Here is a 21,683-nt window from a genome sequence, read left to right as displayed (position 1 = left end):
TGTGTTCATTTGCAAGAAGGTATGTGCTCAACCTCCATTGAAGTAGCTTGCAAGTTTACTAGATAGCTACATTTGAAGACAGAAGCTTACATACACCTTAGCCAAATACATTTAAACTCAGTTTTTCACAATTCCTGACATTTAATCCTAGTAAAAAATCCTTGTCTTAGGTCAGTTAGGATCACCACTTTATTTTAAGAATGTGAAATGTAAGAATAATAGTAGAGAGTGATTTATTTCAGCTTTGATTTATTTCATCACATTCCCAGTGGGTTGGAAGTTTATATACACTCAATTAGTATTTGGTAGCATTACCTTTAAACGGTTTAACTTGGGTCAAATGTTTTGGGTAGCCTTCCACAAGCTTTCCACAATAAATTGGGTGAATTTTGGCACATTCCTCCTGACAGAACTGGTGTAACTGAGTCAGGTTTGTAGGCCTCCTTGCTCGCAGACGCCTTTTAAGTTCTGCCCACAAATGTTTTATAGGTTTGAGGTCAGGGCTTTGTGATGGCCACTCCAATACCTTGACTTTGTTGTCCTTAAGCCATTTTGCCCCAACTTTGGAAGTATGTTTGGGGTCATTGTCCATTTAGAAGATCCATTTGCGACCAAGCTTGAACTTACTGACTTATGTCTTGGGGTGTTGCTTCAATATATCCACATAATTTCCCTTCCTCATGAGGCCATCTATTTTGTGAAGTGCACCAGCCCCTCCTGCAGCAAACCACCCCCACAACATGATGCTGCCACCCCCTGTGCTTCACGGTTGGAATGGTGTTCTTCGGCATGCAAGCCTCCCCCTTTTTCCTTCAAACATAACGATGGTCATTATGGCCAAACAGTTCTATTTTTGTTTCATCAGACCAGATTGTACTTTTTCTCCAAAAAGTACAATCTTTGTCTTCATGTGCAGTTGCAAACCGTAGAATGGCTTTTTTATGGTTGTTTTGGAGCAGTGCCTTCTTCCTAGCTGAGCGGCCTTTCAGGTTATGTCCATATAGGACTCGTTTTACTGTGGCTACAGATACTTTTGTCCCTGTTTCCTCCAGCATCTTCACAAGGTCCTTTCCTGTTGTTCTGGGATTGATTTGCACTTTTCGCACCAAAGTACGTTCATCTCTAGGAGACAGAACGCATCTCCTTCCTGAGCGGTAATGAGGGCTGCTTGGTTCCTTGGTGTTTATACTTGTGTACTATTGTTGTACAGATGAACGTGGTACCGTCAGGCGTTTGGAAATTGCTCCCAAGGATGAATCAGAATTGTGGAGGTCTACAATTTTTTTCCTGAGGTCTGGGCTGTCTTATTTTGATTTTCCCATGATGTCAAGCAAAGAGGGACTGAGTTTGAACGTGGGCCTTGAAATACATCCACAGGTACACCTCCAATGGACTCAAATGGTGTCAATTAGCCTTTCAGAAGCTTCTAAAGCCATGACATCATTTTCTGGAATTTTTTTGTAAACTTCTGACCCACTGGAATTGTGATACAGTGAATTTTAAGTGAAATAATCTGCCTGTAAACAATTGATGGAAAAATTACTTGTGTCATGCACAAAGTAGATGTCCTAACCGACTTGACAGAACTATAGTTTGTTAACAAGAAATGTGTGGAGTGGTTGAAAAATGAGTTTTAATGACTCCAACCTAATTATATTTAAACTTCCGACTTCAACTGTACAGTAGCTGCCTTTGTAACCAAACAAACAGACTTGCTTGTTTAGCTAACCAAACCATAAGTCCTAGCTTGCTATTGTGAAAATCCAATTAAATAATGCCAATAATGTTTTCAATTAGATTTTTTTTATTTCAAAAGCAGCTCAAACATGGAACATGTAAGATTAAACTATATGGTGCGTTATAGGGAATTATACAACGGGTGGGTCTAATCTTGAATGCTGATTGGTTAAAACTGCACTCCAGACGGTGTCTATTCCACCAGTTAACCACCAGCTAAATCTATGAGTTAAAATGCCGATTTACTCTGTTCCATCTGACTGCACAAACCACTGTCTCATCAGCCTAACCAGGCAATTTATAAACTTAATCTCCACAAAGCATCAAGATATAATCTCACATTTATTTTAGGCTAACATTTAGTTTTCAACAGGGGAGATTTGTATAAACCTTGCTATCTGTCTCTCCAACATTTGCAACCTTGTTTCAATATTCAAATTCGATCTCCAACGGTCGCATGGAAATTAACGTGTTGGGAGGCAGCTTTTCTTAGCCTGTCCAAATCGTGAATTAGCATAATTTTTATGGATATATACAAAGAAAAATCTATGGAAAACTGGTAAAAAATAAACGAAGTGCAGCTAATTTGCAGTCTTTCCAGCTTCAGTTTGAAGTGATTGTGTTAGCGGTGTTGTTGGCTAGCTCCTCTGAACAATGTCCTGACGAGAGAGAACATGTTCTATGCCAGGCGAAATCGTGCATCATTCGCTCATTGTTATGGATGTATCCAAATAAATAGCACTAGAAAACAGCTTAAACAAATGCAAATGCAGCTACTTTGTTGTTATTCTGGCTGCACTGTTGCTGGTGAGTCTCTGATCCACCTCTACGCAGACGACACCATTCTGTATACTTCTGGCCCTTCTTTGGACACTGTGTTATCTAACCTCCAGGCAAGCTTCAATGCCATACAACTCTCCTTCCGTGGCCTCCAATTGCTCTTAAATACAAGTAAAACTAAATGCATGCTCTTCAACCGATCGCTGCCTGCACCTGCCCGCCTGTCCAACATCACTACTCTGGACGGCTCTGACTTAGAATTCGTGGACAACTACAAATACCTAGGTGTCTGGTTAGACTGTAAAAACTCCTTCCAGAACCACATCAAACATCTCCAATCCAAAGTTAAATCTAGAATTGGCTTCCTATTTCGCAACAAAGCATCCTTCACTCATGCTGCCAAACATACCCTTGTAAAACTGACCATCCTACCAATCCTCGACTTCGGCGATGTCATTTACAAAATAGCCTCCAATACCCTACTCAACAAATTGGATGCAGTCTATCACAGTGCCATCTGTTTAGTCACCAAAGCCCCATATACTACCCACCATTGCGACCTGTACGCTCTCGTTGGCTGGCCCTCGCTTCATACTCCTCATCAAACCCACTGGCTCCATGTCATCTACAAGACCCTGCTAGGTAATGTCCCCCCTTATCTCAGCTCGCTGGTCACCATAGCATCACCCACCTGTTCCAGCAGGTATATCTCTCTGGTCACCCCCAAAACCAATTCTTTCTTTGGCCACCTCTCATTCCCGTTCTCTGCTGCCAATGACTGGAACGAACTACAAAAATCTCTGAAACTGGAAACACTTATCTCCCTCACTAGCTTTAAGCACCAGCTGTCAGAGCAGCTCACAGATTACTGCACCTGTACACATAGCCCATCTATAATTTAGCCCAAACAACTACCTCTTTCCCTACTGTATTTATTTTATGTATTTATTTATTTTGCTCCTTTGCACCCCATTATTTGTATTTCTACTTTCCACATTCTTCCACTGCAAATCTACCATTCTAGTGTTTTACTTGCTATATTGTTTTTACTTTGCCACCATGGCCTTTTTTTGCCTTTACCTCCCTTATCTCACCTCATTTGCTCGCATCGTATATAGACTTGTTTCTACTGTATATTTGTTTACTCCATGTGTAACTCTGTGTTGTTGTATGTGTCGAACTGCTTTGCTTTATCTAGGCCAGGTTGCAATTGTAAATGATAACTTGTTCTCAACTTGCCTACCTGGTTAAATAAAGGTGAAAAAAATAAATAATAATAAGTTAGCTGTAGTTGGCTAGCTTGGCAGCAAGGGATAATGTTGTCAGCCAGTATGGCAATGGAACATTTAAAACTGGGTCATGTCTCTGGAAACCGAACCGATAAAATGAACAATCAGCCGGCTTGGGTAGGAACTCTAGATTTGCGTCAGGACTATATCTTGTGGAAGGATGAAATAGTATGAATAAAATAATCAAAATAATGTTTTTAATGAGAATATGTAAATCATTGGTAACCCTTTACATAAAAGTGATAATGCCCTTGAAGCCGCTGTTTGGAGGATATATTAGCACGGTTTGCTAACAACATCCGTGCCAATATATCTTTCAAACACCGGCTTCAAGGGCATTATCACTTAAATAATGCATGCTCTAGAATGCCAATCAGAAACAAGTGTTCAACCGTGCATGGTATAAGTACGGGATAATCTACCTTGATGGATATCTGACAACAACATATTGTTGAAACTGTTACACAACTAAATAAAATAAACGCAGTCGTTCTCAGGAAAAAATGTCGTACATTTCTTGAGGTAAAAAAGACACCGTTATGTTGAGTAGAGAGGAAGGGGCACACTGTGCGTCAGATAGACAGACGGACGGATAGACAGAGTGGATCACTACAGTCCAACCCTCAGTCACATATTTGCCTGGCTGCCACAGGAGCTGTGGAGGCCCATCGTAACAATCCAGTGTGTACAGCTTGAACTCTCACTCACACACAACCTTACACTGCTTAATATAATACAATACCAGGCAGTGACTTTGTCAATTGCTACAGAATCACACAGTGATTGTCACCCATACAAATCATCAGTGTGACCTCGGCCCTGTCTGACATCAAACCCTATCAACTGATATGAGAAAAATCCACAACAAGTCTGGCGACCAACAACCTTGCACAAACAGAACGTTGCATTGATAACTCTTAACTGGATATACACTGTATTCACCATAAATATTCCCATTACAAACATAAATGTGCTCTCTAACTAGGGTTGGGCGGTATCCAGACTTTCTTATCATCATATTGTCCTTCTCTCATACTTGGATATACGGTATTGCCGGCTTAGCAGACAAGGGGTCGCCCAAAAAAATGAGAAAAAAAGCCAATTGGGCATCTATTAACAGAACGCTAACAAAATGAGCACAAGTAATAGCACATTTCAATGGAGGCTGCTAGCTAAGTATGCTAACGAGAGCAAACAAAAATCAACTAATTTTAAAGACAGGCAATCCAGCTCATAAATGTATAAATACTCTATATAGGTAGGAGCTACCAAATGTAATTTTTGGTGAGTTTGGACATTTACATGCGAATGTGAACGAGACATTGTGCAAATTAACAAAGTTTGGACGCATGCTTGTCTGGCTCTGGAGCTGCATGTGTAGGCTACAAGTTGTCTGTCTGGAGTCGCAATGGGCCTGCCTGCTCTGAGAAGATTGGGGAGGAGCAGACAGGCTGAGAGGAGGAAAAACGTAAGCAATTCAAGATAGTGGCAGCTGTACAAATAACTCATCCAGAAAGCTAACACAATATGAAGCCCCGTTACCTTGTTAATTCAGCCACTTACTTAGATGAATTAGCAAGTTCAATTTAGGGGTCGCGTTCATGCAGAATTCTGCGTTTTTCACACAGGGAAAAAATATAAAACGCATAACAATGATCTTTGCTGGGTTTTGTAAACGCAGATGTAAAATGCTAGTTATTGTAATTTCTGCTCGGAATTAGACTAATTTCATGCTTCGGTTGCACTTCTCCACTGAGATGAGAACATGAACTGGCATTCTATCAGCAGACAGCGCTCTGACTGATGTGGAGCTATTTTTCTCCGGTACTTTTCTCAGTGTTGCCAGACACCTGATAAAATGCAAGATTAACTTTAAGCAAAACACTTTTTATGATAAACATTAGAAATATGATAGCCATGCATCGATTTAGCAAAAAAGCCCTTGCTTTTTTAATTGTTAGCTCATTTACTTCTGTGGCTGCCAGCCAATTAGCGTTGCACTCTTTTCTTCCGAATGTGTCACACTAATGTCTTTTCTGTGAAGGAAAACTATACTAACACGTCCCTGATCTATTGAAGCAAAGAAACACTGTTTACATTCAATATAAAATACAAACCCTGTCAATACAACTTCTGGCTACTTTCTCCCGTTGTGCTATTTATAAACAAACACGATGTAAAATAATGTGACAGGTGAAATGAAGAATGCAATCTGCTTAATCTCCTAACGCATTGCACAAGTTGACTGCAGGTATTTACTTAAAAAGTAGCCAAAACTATTCAAATGAGTTGGGCGATATACTGTGTTTTACAATATAACGGTATTGATGCACGGACCGTTTTTACTTTACCTTCTAAAACAGTCTTTGAATGTTTGATTTGTTAAATGTGATACACTGTGTGTAACGTCAATTCTTATAGTTTACTTCGCTACTTGAGTCATCTCTGTCTGGTCTCCCTCTCTCCGTGCTGCTTTTTACACGTAGTGCATTCGGAAAGTATCCCTTTTCCACATTTTGTTACGTTACAGCCTTATTCTAAAATTGATCAAATATATTTTTTCCCTCATCAATCTAAACACAATACCCCATTATGACAATGCAAAAACAGGTTTTTATCATTTTTTCCCACATGTATAGAAAAAATAACATAAATACCTTAATTACATAAGTATTCAGACCCTTTGATTCAGACCCTTCGAGGCACAGATCTGGGGAAGAGTACAAAAAAAATTCTGCAGCATTGAAGGTCCCCAAGAACACAGTGGCCTCCATCATTTTTAAATGGAAGAAGTTTGGAACCACCAAGACTCTTCCTAGAGCTGGCCGCCCGGTCAAAACGAGCAATAGGGTGAGAAGGGCCTTGGTCAGGGAGGTGAGTTCCTCTGTGGAGATTGGAGAACCTTCAAGAAGAACAACCATCTCTGCAGCACCCCTCCAATCAGGCTTTTATGGTAGAGTGGCCAGACGGATGCCACTCCTCAGTAAAAGGCGCATGACAGCCCACTTGGAGTTTTCCAAAAGGCACCTAAAGGACTCTCAGACCATGAGAAACAAGATTCTCTGGTCTGATGAAACCAAGATTGAACTCTTTTGCCTGAATACTAAGCTTCACGTCTGGCGGAAACCTGGCACCATCCCTATGGTGAAGCATGGTGATGGGAGCATCATGCTGTGGGGATGTTTTTCAGCGGCAGGGACTGGGAGACGAGTCAGGATCGAGGGAAATATGAATGGAGCAAAGTACAGAGAGATCCTTAATGAAAACCTGCTCCAGAGAGCTCAAAACCTCAGACTGGGGTGATCGTTCACCTTCCAACAGGACAACGACCCTAAGCACACAGCCAAGACAACGCAGGAGTGGCTTCGGGACAAGTCTGAATGTCCTTGAGTGGCCCAGCCAGAGCCCGGACTTGAACCGGATTGAATATCTCTGGAGAGACCTGAAAATAGCTGTGCAGTGAAGCTCCCCATCCAACCTGACAGAGCTTGAGAGGATCTGCAGAGAAGAATGGGAGAAACTCCCCAAATACATGTGTGCCAAGCTTGTAGCGTCATACCCAAGAAGACTCAAGGTTGTAATCGCTGCCAAAGGTGCTTCAGAGTACCACGTAAAGGGTCTGAATACTTATGTAAATGTGACTGACTGCCTTGATTCAGTCTTATGTAGTAAAATTTGAAACTGTGTTTTTTTTATACATTGGATAAAAGCAGGAAAACAACGCTACAAAATGGTATAGCATACACCGCTACAAAATGGTATAGCATACACCGCTACAAAATGGTATAGCATACACCGCTACAAAATGGTATAGCATACACCGCTACAAAATTGTATAGCACACACTGCATTTGAGGAACAATGGAAAAGTAATTCTGCTTTGAAAGTTAAAACTTGTAACCTCACTTTTGAGAAAATGGCCATTGAATGTTTTGGTATCTAGTGAGAGAGCTCTTCTTTGTCTACACCCATTCAGCATTGTTCACACCCTCTTAAGCTTTAGCCCCAACCATATCGTTAAGGGTTGTTCGGAGTGTTCTGCCCTAACAGCAGCAGTCAAGCACCCAAGCTAACTGGCTAATTTGCTAGCTACTTCCAGACACAAATGAGAGAACAGCTCACTTACCATTTTCCTTGCCCTAGCAGAGCTGTGGTTAGGCTGTTTTTATGTTATCCAGAGCGTTGGTGACTGCAACTGTGCTGCTGGCAACAATTTGTGCTTTTTTTGCCAATGTTTACTGACACCGGCCATATTCACTTATTCTGCGCTCTGGCACACTCAGACGAAAGCGCTCTGAAATCGAAGTAGACAGCCAGAGCGAATTTACCAGTTGTGTCTATCAACAGTTGCAGTGACATTCTATTGAAATGGATGCTTACATAGTGGAGTCTTTTGTTAAGACATGTAGCTAGCTAGCTAAATAATGAATCATAATCCCAACACATGACGTTCCTACCCTGCATGAATAGCTAGTTAACATTAGGCTATAACTAGCAACGCAAATGGCTCTGAAATACGAATAAAAAGATCATACACATAACATTAGCAAGCAAGCCACCTAACGTTAGCTAGCTAGCTAACAGTACATGTTAACTTGAAATAAACTACTTTCTGTCAAAATTAGAAACATGTAATATCTGAAAATGTAGCTAGCTAGACTATCTTATCCGTATACTTGGAATGGACACTTGATTGCCCTTAGTTTGAGATGTAATCCAGAGACAAGTGTTTTCTCCATCTCCTTTGCTATCATACTCCAATTCCACTGATTTCAAAACTCGGTCCTCCAAAAGTGGAGAGCAACACTTAAGCAGATCTACAACGCAATATATATATTTTTTAAAGACGCGTTAAACAGGATTACCAATACATACTGACCAGCTCAAATAGACAGAAGCCTGCTATATGCCAGACCAATCCGAACTCATCTCTCAGCATGTCCAGCCCACTCAATATCTCAGCCAATCATGGCTAGCAGGAAGGTTTCTGACTTTTTCTTTGGCTAAACCAACTAGGCTCGTAATTTAACAATTTTATTCATATTTACAGATGGCATACACGTTTGTTATTAAGGCACATGAAATTTCACATGTTCCAGAAGGCATTTCTGCCAAAAAATGCATTTTTATGGGAAAAAAAAACACATTTAAGTTCAAGGCTCTACTGTGAACTAGTGACCAACGACATACGTCGGGGAAAAAAAACAACAATTTAATCAATTTTAGAACAAGGCTGAAACCTAACAAAATGTGGACGAAATCAAGGGGTCTGAATACTTTCCAAATGCACTGTACTTATTCCCGCCCCCTGTCACTCAAGGAGCGCATTTGTTGTTCCTCAACTACGAGACAATTGCGTTCAGTCTGCATTGTTAAGGCAGCACATGCAACAATGTTGATGACAACGATGCTGTTTTCACTTTGCTCCAATCAGAATGGAGAAAGACCCATTAAAATCACTTATAATGTATGTGTTGCCACCCTAGGGTCAGGCACTACTCAGAAAGCAAATGTATAACTTTTATTATTTAAAAAACATAAAATACTGTCATTTTTCATACCGTGATATGAAATTTGGCCATATCGCCCAGCCCTATTATAAACGGTATTGAAAAACCATCCCGTGGCTATTTCCAAATACCCAGTTATACGGTAAATACAGTATACCGCACAAGCCTATCTCTAACTCATATGCAGTATACACACAACACCATGTGCTTTCCAAGTCATATACAGTACAAACTCAACAGTGTGAATTTCTAACATAAGACATGCCCCTGAGCCCCTATCCAGAAAGCTTGCTTCCTCCTGACAGACAGAGAAGAGTCGATTAAACAATTAAAGAGTGGCAACTGGCAGTATTAATCCAGAAGTGGCCATTAGATCAAGTAGATGGCCTGCATCTGAGAATCTGACACTACTCCTGGGGAAATTAGCCTTAAGACCCCAGGACACAATATCCATCTCCATTACTAAACACTCTGCCGTTCCATTAGACAAAACTAAGAGGAGGGGGGGGGGGGGGGCAAAGCATTTATTTTGTGCCTTTTCCAGATGAGGTATACGGGCTGTGTCATAAATGCTATTTTTCTCCCATTCGCATGCAGCTGTTTAAAGAGAGGGATAGTGGAGTGTATTGAACACACATCATTTTACTGTATCTGTCTATTGGAGCTGTAATTGCCACATGCACGTTTTCGGAGTGGCAATCTGGATCCGTTTGATCACAATGTAATCTGGGAGAAAGATGAAGAAATGCCTTTACAGCAAACCATGTGATAGCCATTTGCGCGCGACAGGATAATGCAGCTACTCACATCGCCTACACAAAAAATGCCCTGCACGCGCTGTGACTATATATACATGGTGTCTTTAAAAAAAAACTGAACTTCTAATGTAGCATTAAGGTTAGGTCAAACACAACAACATGTCACTGATTTGCAAGCAATGAGGTCTAATAACAACAACAGTAACCCATCTTTGTATCTATCAGGAAGAGTAGGCCTCTGCTCCACATCTTTAGATTTGCTCTGCTGTTGTTAATGTAAAACAAATCCAAAGCCACAGTCCACAACCAGATTAGAAACTCAACTATGGGGATCTAAAATGAGTCTGTTCCATCAGGGGGACCGTGTGTAAGTTTTTTTGTAAATGAGGTACTGTACTATCAGGCCAGCACCCAAAGAGACAGCAGGTTGCTTTAGATACAGTATCCAACGGGCTGGTGGGGCACAGCCCTGTCCCTCTACACCCTTCAGGACAGGACCCCTGTAGATGACTCTTTCATGTGTAATGAATGTTTACCTAGCACCATGGTCATGTATTGCTCCTCTACCCCAGCCTCCAGAAGCAGGGGGGGCACGTATGTGATCCCAGCTGCCACGCAGATCTCCAGGCCGCAGGTCAGGGAGTTCAGCAGGACGAGACGGCACTGAGACCTCCATCCAGGCATATTTACAGGGTCGCTAATCCACCTCTACGCTGTTACAGGGGGCTGCTGCCAGGAGAGGAGGAGGCAGACGGTTCCCCGTGGTACGAGGCTCGGGGTCGAGAGGACCACAAAGAAGGGAGAGCAGGGAGGACACACTGACACTGTCTCAGATGACCTGGAGGATCCATTCTGGTTTCAGCATTCTGGATCTGAAAGAACAGAACAGAGGAGAGAGAAACAGGCATTGACGAAAACAGAAAAACTGATTGACTCACTTTGGAAAGCATGAAGGCTGAGAGCTAAGACGGGATAGGTCACTGTCAGGCTAACGCACCTGGTTGTCAGACGCCTCAGGCACTGAAATTGCTTGATTGCTGCTGCCGCGGAGATTCTTTCTCACAAGACAAAGAGCAGGACTCCAACACGAAGAGACAGGGACTGTTAGAAAGCCACAACCAGACACAAAGGGATTGATACACCAACTTGACTGCTCAGCTTCAGGGCAGCTTGAACAACAGAGAGATGAGTCAGCCCGATGTGGCAACGTGGCAAATGCACCCATTTGGCACTATCATTCCCTCTCTGTTTTCTTAAGGCGGGGAGAGGGAAGGAGGGTGGGCATGACAAAAGTGGTAGTTGACAAAGGAAAAGAAAGAGAGAGACATTCCGGAGGAGCTTTCTCTCTTTCCTGCCTGCAAGGCAGCAGCAGCAGGTGGTGTCTGGGAGCCGGCCTTCCACTTCTCTCTGCTCTGTCATTAAACTAACCGATCCAGGGCTGATTACACCATGCCAAGTCAAGACGCTCCTAACACGGAGCACCTCACTCTCATTTCCACCCATTGTTCACCTGAATCGTTGCTAATGAGCCCGTTTCTACCACTTCCTCCTTTGAGGGGACCAAGACCTCACACACAACGAACAGTAAAATTGGCAGATCAACTCAGACCGAATACTAATTCTGTCTCATTTTCTGCTATGCTCAGAAAGGGGACATTATGATACACAGGGGTCTTTTAGGCAAGATTACATTACGCCGATTGATAACGGCCCTGACTCCAGGCAGCAACGTCATCAATTCAAATGGGAGTAAAAGGCATAGTGAGCATAATGAGACGTTGTCCAGATGAGGGTCAATGGTTCCAAGAGCAAAATAATATTTCCTGGTCTTCCAACAAAATATGAGCGAGGTGTCTTTAGCTTTAGTTCCGCTCCAGTAGACAGAAGGAAAGTACACCCTGATCTGATGATCCTGCTTCAAAGATGCCTAAACAGATCTAGGCTTACATAATTTACTGATTCTGGTGTCACAGTTCCTCAAACGTCTGCCCCATCTCACACACACACACACACACACACACACACACACACACACACACACACACACACACACACACACACACACACACACACACACACACACACACACACACACACACACACACACACACACACACACACACACAGACAGACAGACACACGCACACGCAAGCACACGCATGCAGACAGAGCTCGACCCAGCTCCATCCCATGCGTAACAGAACACCAGTGTGTACACCCTCAATCTCCCAGATCACATCCTCTCACAATCCTCCTGTGCCTGACATGTCAATCTTTACTGACGGACCTCTAACCCCCCCCCTCCCCCAACGACGACAAGAAGTGCCATTCTCCATTTCACGCCTTGCTTCCTGCACATTGTCCTTTCTACACAAATACCCCCCTTTAGTCATATTCATTATTTTCTCATGAGAGCAAAGCTAGATTTTTATCTGAAGGAAATTGAAGAGGAAAAGCACAAAGCGAGGTAGAAATGACTGAGGGAGCCACAGCGGCGTACTCTAACCCTCAACTGAGCTCATCCACCGAGGTGATGCAATATCACGTATAGGAACATTGAAAGACCATTCCAAAGAGCATGGATCGAGTGTTCCTCAAGTCGGTCACGCAGGAAACATGGAAACAGCTGATACGGGATCCGATTTCCTCAGCCAGACCAGACTGATTCAGAGTCAGACAGAAAAGGGAGTCTTGCCATGTTCCAGCCTCCTAAGAAAAAAAGACTCATCCTTACTGCCAAGGTTCCATCTGAGCAAGAGATGTGTGAGAACACTGAGGACAGCCGCAGACGCAAAAACAACAAGGTGCTAAATTCATATTTGGTGTGAAATTCCTCCGCCAGTGTGGTCCATCTGTTCATCCCTAGCAAATCAAATGGATATGTCATTTTCAATAACAGACTCAGTTAGTCACGAGAAACCCAGCACAGTAAATAAATACTGTTCAGGTGCATGGAAGGAACTGAGTCTGTGTCCTTCAGGAAAGTTTTAGTAGTGATTATTTGGTTCAACAACAATGAGAGGTGGTGAAGAAACAGAAAAACCACCGCATTAGGCTGTTAGTAGAGTGGGAAGTCAAGTTAATTCAAATGTTGCATAAATGTTAGTACAACATGTCTTTAAATCGAATAGCAGGTCATTCAACCCGGCATTGGATACCATTAACGATCACATCATCACAGTGTCAGTGAGCAGCGTGAGCGTAGAAACGGGACAAAGCAGATGCTTCAGCAGCCAGCAACCTGCAGGGGGCATGGGTCACTCCTATGGGAGGAGAGAGGGGACATTCACAACCGTCAAATCTCATTCCTACCCACCTCAAACACCCTGAAATGGACCCATCAGGAGACCAGCCAGTGCTGAAAATGGAATGGCTGCAGAGGTATTGACCTAAGCATTGGTGGGGAGTCAGGGATGAGTCAGGGATGAGGTGTGGAGGGATGTGAGGGAGGAGAGACTAGTCAGACTACTGAGCAGAGGATTTATCAGCATGTTTAGCGAACTCTGACTTATGTGTAGAATAAAACCCACGTATTTGGTTTAAACCTGGCACTCGTCACAAATAACATCAACATGGCACGGAGCAGAGCTCTTGGGGGTCAACTCCTGTCTGGATGGAGCAGAGCGAGGTAGTCGAGACACACACAAGCAACCCACACAACAACCATTCCACACAAGTTTAATGACACCTCTGGCACCACAATATATTCCAGTCAAGCCCATCGATTGTCTGGTTATAACCCCAGCCGTACTTAATCAGAGCATCAGCCCTTAGAGTCTTCTGGAGTTATTACACACACAGGGCCTAGGCACAGGGGCAGCCAGAGCCAGCTACTGTAGAGCGAGAGATGGGGCTGAGGGGGGAAGAGAGAGGAGGAGGGGGAAGAGGTGCTTTTGTCTTGTCAGCTCTGCACTCCCGTTGCCCCATTACCAGGCCCATTCAGGCCCAGGCCCTGGCGCATTCAGGCCCAGGCCCCCCAAACCAGTCTTAATGGCTCTGAGGGGTATTATTACAATACAAAACAGGCTTTGTATACATTGTGCCAGTCTGAGTAACTTGATACAGTGAGGTACCAGGCCCATTCAATTGGGCTTTTATTAGTGCAGGGTTTCATATAAAATGGTTAAAAAAAACAGCAACTGAAGAGTCTGTGTCTGTGAGTCTGAGACAGGAGGAGGAGAATTGCTGCGACATTACATTACAACCACAAGTGCTGCTTCGGCAGTGGATGAAGAAAACCTCAAGGAGACTCTTGTGGTGTTCTGGCTCCCTCTGAATGGCTGCAGAGATACAGCACACTAGTTCTCCCCCTCTATGTTCCTGTTCAGGCACTGCTGGCAGGAGACAGAGGAACAGAGCTGTGTCCAACAACAGCAGGCCGCCTGCGTGGCTTTAGCCTCCAGTCTTCCAGACAGTGAATTCCAGATGGATTCCAGTTGAGGTTGAGCAGGGTGGGGACTGGCCTGGGGAGGATCTCGCCCTTGAGAGGCCTTCTCTTTGGAGCCTGAGACACCCATCACATGAGAGAGGCTTGCCTGACCCCACTGCCCTCCAAACCCATAACCTACCCCCCCCCCACACACACACATCTGTCACACATGACCCCCGGCTTTGGCCAATCTGGTGACCAACAGAACAACTCGAAGTGCGAGTGACAGTCTCAGTCTGGTATTACCATCTTGCGAGACATTGGCACATGAATTTAGTGAACATTACAGTGCTGGCTGTCAACCAGTTGACTGAAAGAACTCTGTCTGGGCTGAGGAGGAAAGGCGTCCTTGTCTTATTTCTGGTGAGTCTAATAATACATTTGGCTATGTCACACTCCAGCTACATAATTAGGCCAATGACTCAGAATACATCTTAGAAGTAAGTTGAATATGAAGCAAACTTTAATTTAAAGTTATAGGCAATTCATTTTTGTTATTCATTGTTTTGAAACTTTATGCATGTAGCCTATATAAAGTATTACAATTTGTATTACACTTTTGACCCTGCACGCGTCACTCCCCCCCGCCCGCGTCACTACCCCCCTGCCCGCGTCACTCCATCCCTGCACGCGTCACTCCCCCCCCGCGTCACTCCCCCCGCCCGCGTCATCCCCCTGCCCGCGTCACTCCATCCCTGCCCGCCTCACTCCATCCCTGCCCGCGTCACTCCATCCCTGCCCGCGTCACTCCATCCCTGCCCGCGTCACTCCATCCCTGCCCGCGTCACTCCATCCCTGCCCGCGTCACCCATCCCTGCCCGCGTCACTCCCCCCTGCCCGCGTCACCCCCCCTGCACGCGTCACCCCCCCTCTGCACGCGTGACTCCCCCCTCTGCACGCGTGACTCCCCCCCTCTGCACGCGTGACTCCCCCCCCCTCTGCACGCGTGACTCCCTCCACTCTGCACGCGTGACCCCCCCCTCTGCACGCGTGACTCCCCCCTCTGCACGCGTGACCCCCCCTCTGCACGCGTGACCCCCCTCTGCACGCGTGACTCCCCCCTCTGCACGCGTGACTCCCCCTCTGCACGCGTGACTCCCCCTCTGCACGCGTGACTCCCCCCTCTGCACGCGTGACTCCCCCTCTGCACGCGTGACTTCCCCCCTCTGCACGCGTGACTCCCCCCCCTCTGCACGCGTCACTCCATCCCTGCACCCCGGGCCACAGTCCACTGCAACACAGGTGTGGAACTATAAACCCAATCAGCTCTCCTTTCAGGGGTGGTGGGGGCAGTGCTGGTTAGCCTTTCTGACAGACAGCGGGACAGACGGATAGGGGATCCACACACACAGACAGTTATCAGGTGGACACAGAGCAGAGGAATGTAAGCTGGGGGTGACTGATCTGAGAGTGGAGGAGAGGAAGATCCAGCACCCCTCCCAGTCCTTTCAAACTGTTGAATGGAGCCAGTAACAGATCTGGGAGGTGACTGTTATCACACCCGGCACACAAATAGCACAACAATGGAGATCCAGATTCCAGTCATGTAGCCTCTAATGAATCAATGCCTGTTAACGTCCCCGAGGAACGCTTCCTTTCCCTGCCTCAAACCCTAGTATGTAAAGGTCAAACGACTACTATGAGTAAATAGTGCAAATTACTCTATTAGGAGGCTAAGTTCATTGAGAGGCAAAAACCTGAAATTAAATGGTTTTCATCCTGTGCAGAATTGATCTCGGCTCATATTTATGGTATTAAGTAAAAACAGAGCTTTCAAACCGTCTGCCCTCAAATGGTCAATACATGCCTCCTTCTTGGCAGTGTTGGCACAGTTCCCTCATGCGAGCAAATAACCGTTGTAGTCAAGCATCATCAACTACAATGAGCATGGCGTGGACTGGCATCATGCATGCCTGACAATATTTCAACTCCTAACTGTCAATGAACATACACAACTGAGTGAAAGTCTGTCTGCAGTCAGATAACTGGCACACATAACAAAAGGATCCTATAAGAACAGTGTTTGCATCTGTGAATTCAGTCTGATGGTTCCGACCAGTTTGCGCATTCAATTAGGACTTTATGATCATTCAAAGTAATGGGTAGTAGAATTTAGCAAAATACTTACTATGTAAAGTAGAGAAGTACAGCTGATGTCCAAGAGAATTTCAGAAGTGCATATCTGACTACCACACAGTATTGTCTAACCACTCACACACTGACCACTGGATATTTGCATGCACACCTTATCCAATCAACACTCCACTGGCTAGAGGACAGCTACACAGATCCCTCTTCTTACTACCTGGCCAAACTCATATAATTTATGCTCTCCCCCTCTTTGTTGTCTCCTCTCTGAATGAACCCTCTTCCTCCTTATTAGCCCTCCCTATATTCTCACGCTCTCCCATCCTGTAAAGTCGGGGGGGGGGGGGACCTGAGCACTTCAGGAATCGTCTCCTGAAGGAAAAGATATGGCAAGCTAGCTCAAACCTCTTCCTAAAACACTCACACATATGCGATTGGCCAGAGCACAACAGGCTGTTCGGAAACAAAGAGTGAATTCATATCAGTTCCACCTCAGAGCTCCCCTTCCTCCTCCCATCTCCCAGTCTCTCACTCCTCCTCCCATCTCCCAGTGTATCACTCCTCCTCCCATCTCCCAGTCTATCTCCCCTCCCATCTCCCAGTCTATCACTCCCTCCTCCCCATCTCCCCTCCTCCCATCTCCCAGTCTATCACTCCTCCTCCCATCTCCCAGTCTATCACTCCTCCTCCCATCTCCCAGTCTATCACTCCTCCTCCCATCTCCCAGTCTATCACTCCTCCTCCCATCTCCCAGTCTATCACTCCTCCTCCCATCTCCCAGTCTATCACTCCTCCTCCCATCTCCCAGTCTATCACTCCTCCTCCCATCTCCCAGTGTATCACTCCTCCTCCCCAGAAAGTTTGTAGAAAAGCCCCTGACCCGGTATGATGTTAAACTGCCTATCAAGGACAGCCCTCTCACCTCCTCCCAGCCTTAAGCCATACCCCTGTATGTACTCCCGTTCCTGGGATCAGAGCCTCGGTCGAAGGCCCATTCACAAACACTAACGCCACTAACCCCACGGCTGCTGACATGTCTGCTCCTCACTTCTCCAAGCAGGCCCAGCTCTCTACGGAGAACCTTTCAATTTGAGATACCGACAGGTGAAGTGGAACGGCGTGGAGAGGAATCGGAGAGAGTAAGTCATTAGAGCATGGCCTGTAGTTTAAGGAATCTCCATTCCTGCAGCCTGGAGTCCAGGGGCAGATCAATATGAGTGCAGAAAATGGCTGGTGGTAACACGTCCCATGCCCACAAGAGTGGCTTGCATTGCATTAGATAAGCTTTAGAGAGCTCACAGCTTAGGGAATGATCCGAGTTTGTTAGAAGACCATATCCTCCTGACAATCAAAAGCCTTTGTCCACTTTTGTTTCTCCATCCAGATACATTGACCCGGCATAATGAACAGAAAGGATTCTGCTTTAAAACGTACCGTAGGCAAACAAAATGAGGCCGTCTCCGAATGATCCTTTCTAATAACTAGGCTAGAATTGATTAAAAAGGTAGCCATGCCTAGTCCCCAGTCATAAGTGTGAATGTGAGATAATTATACAACTGGATGTTCTTGAACGAGTCTAAATACGAGTCTAGACATACCCCTTTTGTTCTACATTAACAGAGTAAAAGCAGCATGTAAAAGCATTTCAGTACGTGACAGAGTTAAAGGAGACATATGGGCCTTTAACAAAGGAAGAATAATGGGGTTGGTGCTGAGTAAATTGACTTAAGTCAAACCGCCAAGGAACTAGAGTGCCACCCAGTCTCATTTCTATATCCAGCTGGCCCAAATGACTAAAATAGGAGCATATGACAAGTACACATATAGCTACAGCTCTAGACATAGACCACAATATCCAGATTTTACCTGCAACGTGTCAGTAAATCTGGAATTTCCTAGAAGCACTATTCCACTGAACATGAGATGTTTAGTTTAATTGAAGTTGTTCACGGTTCATTACGGTTCATTTGGGCTCCCGAGTGGCGCAGCGGTCTAAGGTACTGCATCTCAGTGCTGGAGGCGTCACTACAGATCCTGGTTAGAATCCCATAGGGCGGCGCACAATTGGCCCAGCGTCGTCCGGGTTAGGGTTTGGCCAGAGTAGGCCGTCATTGTAAATAATAATTTGTTCTTAACTGACTTGCCTAGTTAAATAAAGGTTAAATAAAAAATACAAATAAATAAATGACAACGGGTCTTGGCTGAGAACATATCAGCAGGCTAGGTTTTCCATCTCAGATGTTGGTTTGAATATCCCACAAACCCTGCTCCAGGACTACAACCAAAACCCAGAGTCCATAATAAGCTATGACAGACTTCTCTGCACTTAACTGAGAAGGAGATAAAAAGCCACCATGTCAGAAATATACCAGAAATGCTACTGCTCTTGGCATCGAGAGGAAGGACCCAATAAAACTTAAATGTCACCCACATCACATATGAGTCGGTGGACGGGGGAAGGTTCAATCACTCATTGTGTGTTCACATAACAAATGAACCTTTAAATAAAAATACGTGATGCTGCTGCTAAAATGCAGACCTGCACATTCATTAGCTTAAGCACTGGCTTCCATCCTTAGAGGTTGCCTTGCAAGTAACCATACAGCTATATTGTTCTCTGCTTGATTTAAATAGATAGCTTATTAGTTGGGGAGAGCGCCCGAGAGACGATGACAATGAAGGAGGAAGGTTGGGCCTTATCAGTGTGATTTCTTGGTGAAAAGGAGCCGCACTGCAGGACATGAGTTAAGCTGCTGGGAAAACAGGCCAACATTATAATAAACACACAGCCTATTACAGACAGCACAGACCGCACTTATGGGCCTATAACAAGAGATGCATTTATAGGAGTCCACTGCCAAATGAAATCTGTATATCTCTGATGCGTTGGGGAACACTTAAACCTGTGTTTGTCGGGATCTGTGTGAGGTTTCTGGGCTTGGGATCATGACACACATGTGTAACCCTTCCAGCTGTTTTGTTAGGTAAGCTGGGAGTGTAGAGTCTCGACCTAACCCACATCTGTCCTCAGAGAGAGAGGGTGCCGGAGCTTGGCTGGCTGTTGCTCAGGATTGGTGGGACATCAACAAGGCCCATGTCTCCAGCTGTTGTCAGACCGCAGCGAGCCTCAGGGCCCAATGATTAACGCCTCAGTCAAACTCTACACAAACCAGATGGTGAAGTGAGAGATGACAAGGCAGGAAGGGCTCCCCATACTATACTGACAAATTTAACTTGCACACACACACACACACACACACACACACACACACACACACACACACACACACACACACACACACACACACACACACACACACACACACACACACACACACACACACACACACACACACACACACACACACACACACACACAATCGCTTTGTGTGTTGCTTAGCAGCAGCGTTCACATCACACAACCACACCCTCAAAGACATACAGACAAAGTACTTAAAACACAAAATCAAAACATAAAAGAGCTTTTGAAACACAACTCTCATGGTGAGCCCAAATCATTACAGAGGCACAGCAGGGAAGTCAAAGTCGGCTGGGACAGAAGACATGTCAATCGTCAGCTCTTAACACACAAAAGGCTGTGAACCAAGATTTCCTTCCTTTACGTTGATTGGCCTCTCAAACAATCTCAAACATAGACACTACACTAGACATCACATGGTCTATAGCAAATTGTTTATTGCTGGGATTGGCAGAAATCCCATCACTAACCTTATTCTAAATAAAGACCTCAAAAAATCCCCTCACAAAATAGTCCTCTCTCATGGTTCTCGGCGTTTATCAACCCACAGAAATTCCTTTCCGTTCTAGGTACATGTGTGTTAGAAGGAGCAGAAGCCATGTCTAGAAACTAAAGCTTTGGTTGTCTACCTCTCAGGTTTCCATGTCTTCTCCCTTGACCTCCTCAATGTCCCCCTCTTGAACATCAGATTCTGAGGCCTCATCTTCACTGTCTCTTTCCAACCTTGTTGAGGATGGCTCGTTGTCAGGCTCAAAAAGCCTCAAATTTGCCCGGATGCCCAATTTTTCAAGCCTTGTATTGGTCAGCCTGTTGCGTGCTTTGGTGTGTGTGTTCCTAAACAAGGACCAGTTGCGCTCTGAGGCGGCTGATGTTGGTGGGATTTGGAGGATGATGGAGGCAACAGGGGAAAGAGCCTCAGATACAGAGTTCCTTCCACCAGGTGGCTGATGAGATATGTTGGCACGACTGCTATATTGCATCTCCATCTCAAAGCTCTTGTTTAGAAGTGTACTTGCCAGACTGCCAAGAACCTTGCCCCCATCCAGGCCAAGGTGGCGAGACACGGTAACGATGACACCATAGACCTTGTTGACCAGACATAATTCTCATGCCAGCATACTTGGGGTCCAACATGTACCCTGCGGCGTGTATGGGCTTAAGGCAGAGGTCCTCGCGCTTTTTGATTTATATCGGAACTGCAGTTTCCTCTGCTTGGAGCAACAGTGAAGTGGGCAGGGCAGTACGGATTTCTTCTCTTACATCTGCAAGCAGAGTCTGAACATCAGACAGGATGGCACTGTCTCCCTCAATCCGTGCAATGGCTACTGCTATAGGTTTCAGGAGTTTCTGGCTGCTTACCACTCTCTCCCAAAATACATCATCCAGGAGGATCCTCTTGATGGGGCTGTCCAAATCAGCAGACTGTGATATGATCATTTCTTGGAGAGACTCCTTCCCCTCCATGGAGACTGTCAAATATGATGACAACACCACCCCAACGGGTGTTGCTCTTATTCTTCTCACTTTGCTTGGTGAGGTAGATTGCGGCTATAACTTAATGACCCTTCACATACCTAACCATTTCCTTGGCTCTATTGTAGAGTGTATCAGTTGTTTTCAATGCCATGATGTCCTTGAGGAGCAGATTCAATGGATGAGCAGCACAGCCAATGGGTGTGATGTGAGTGTAGGATTCCTCCACTTTAGACCAAGCAGCCTTCATGTTCAAAGCATTGTCTGTCAGCAGTGAAAATACCTTATGTGGTCCAAGGTCATTGATGAATGCCTTCATCTCATCTGCAATGTAGAGACCGATGTGTCTGTTGCCTCTTG

General features: G+C 44.9%; 1 protein-coding gene across 2 annotated transcripts in view; it reads right to left on the bottom strand.

Moving 5' to 3' along the window:
• The window catches only part of LOC124003128 (solute carrier family 45 member 3-like), a 51,719-nt gene that overhangs the window by 16,420 nt on the left and 13,616 nt on the right, over nt 1-21,683 (bottom strand). Inside the window, exons 1-2 of one of the 2 annotated variants that reach the window (XM_046311203.1) lie at nt 11,072-11,983; nt 10,611-10,946 (exon numbers count right to left, since the gene is read on the bottom strand). In XM_046311203.1, coding sequence (XP_046167159.1) covers nt 10,611-10,758 — 148 coding nt within the window. In that variant the 5' untranslated portion in view covers nt 10,759-10,946; nt 11,072-11,983. Of the gene's footprint in view, nt 1-10,610; nt 10,947-11,071; nt 11,984-21,683 lie in introns of those variants that run through there. The other variant, XM_046311195.1, reaches the window with a different exon arrangement.

The sequence above is a fragment of the Oncorhynchus gorbuscha genome, linkage group LG02 (assembly GCF_021184085.1).
Source record: "Oncorhynchus gorbuscha isolate QuinsamMale2020 ecotype Even-year linkage group LG02, OgorEven_v1.0, whole genome shotgun sequence".
Taxonomy (NCBI): domain Eukaryota; kingdom Metazoa; phylum Chordata; class Actinopteri; order Salmoniformes; family Salmonidae; genus Oncorhynchus; species Oncorhynchus gorbuscha.
The sequence above is the reverse complement of the archived record's forward strand: the minus strand, read 5'-3'. Positions and strand labels throughout refer to the sequence as shown.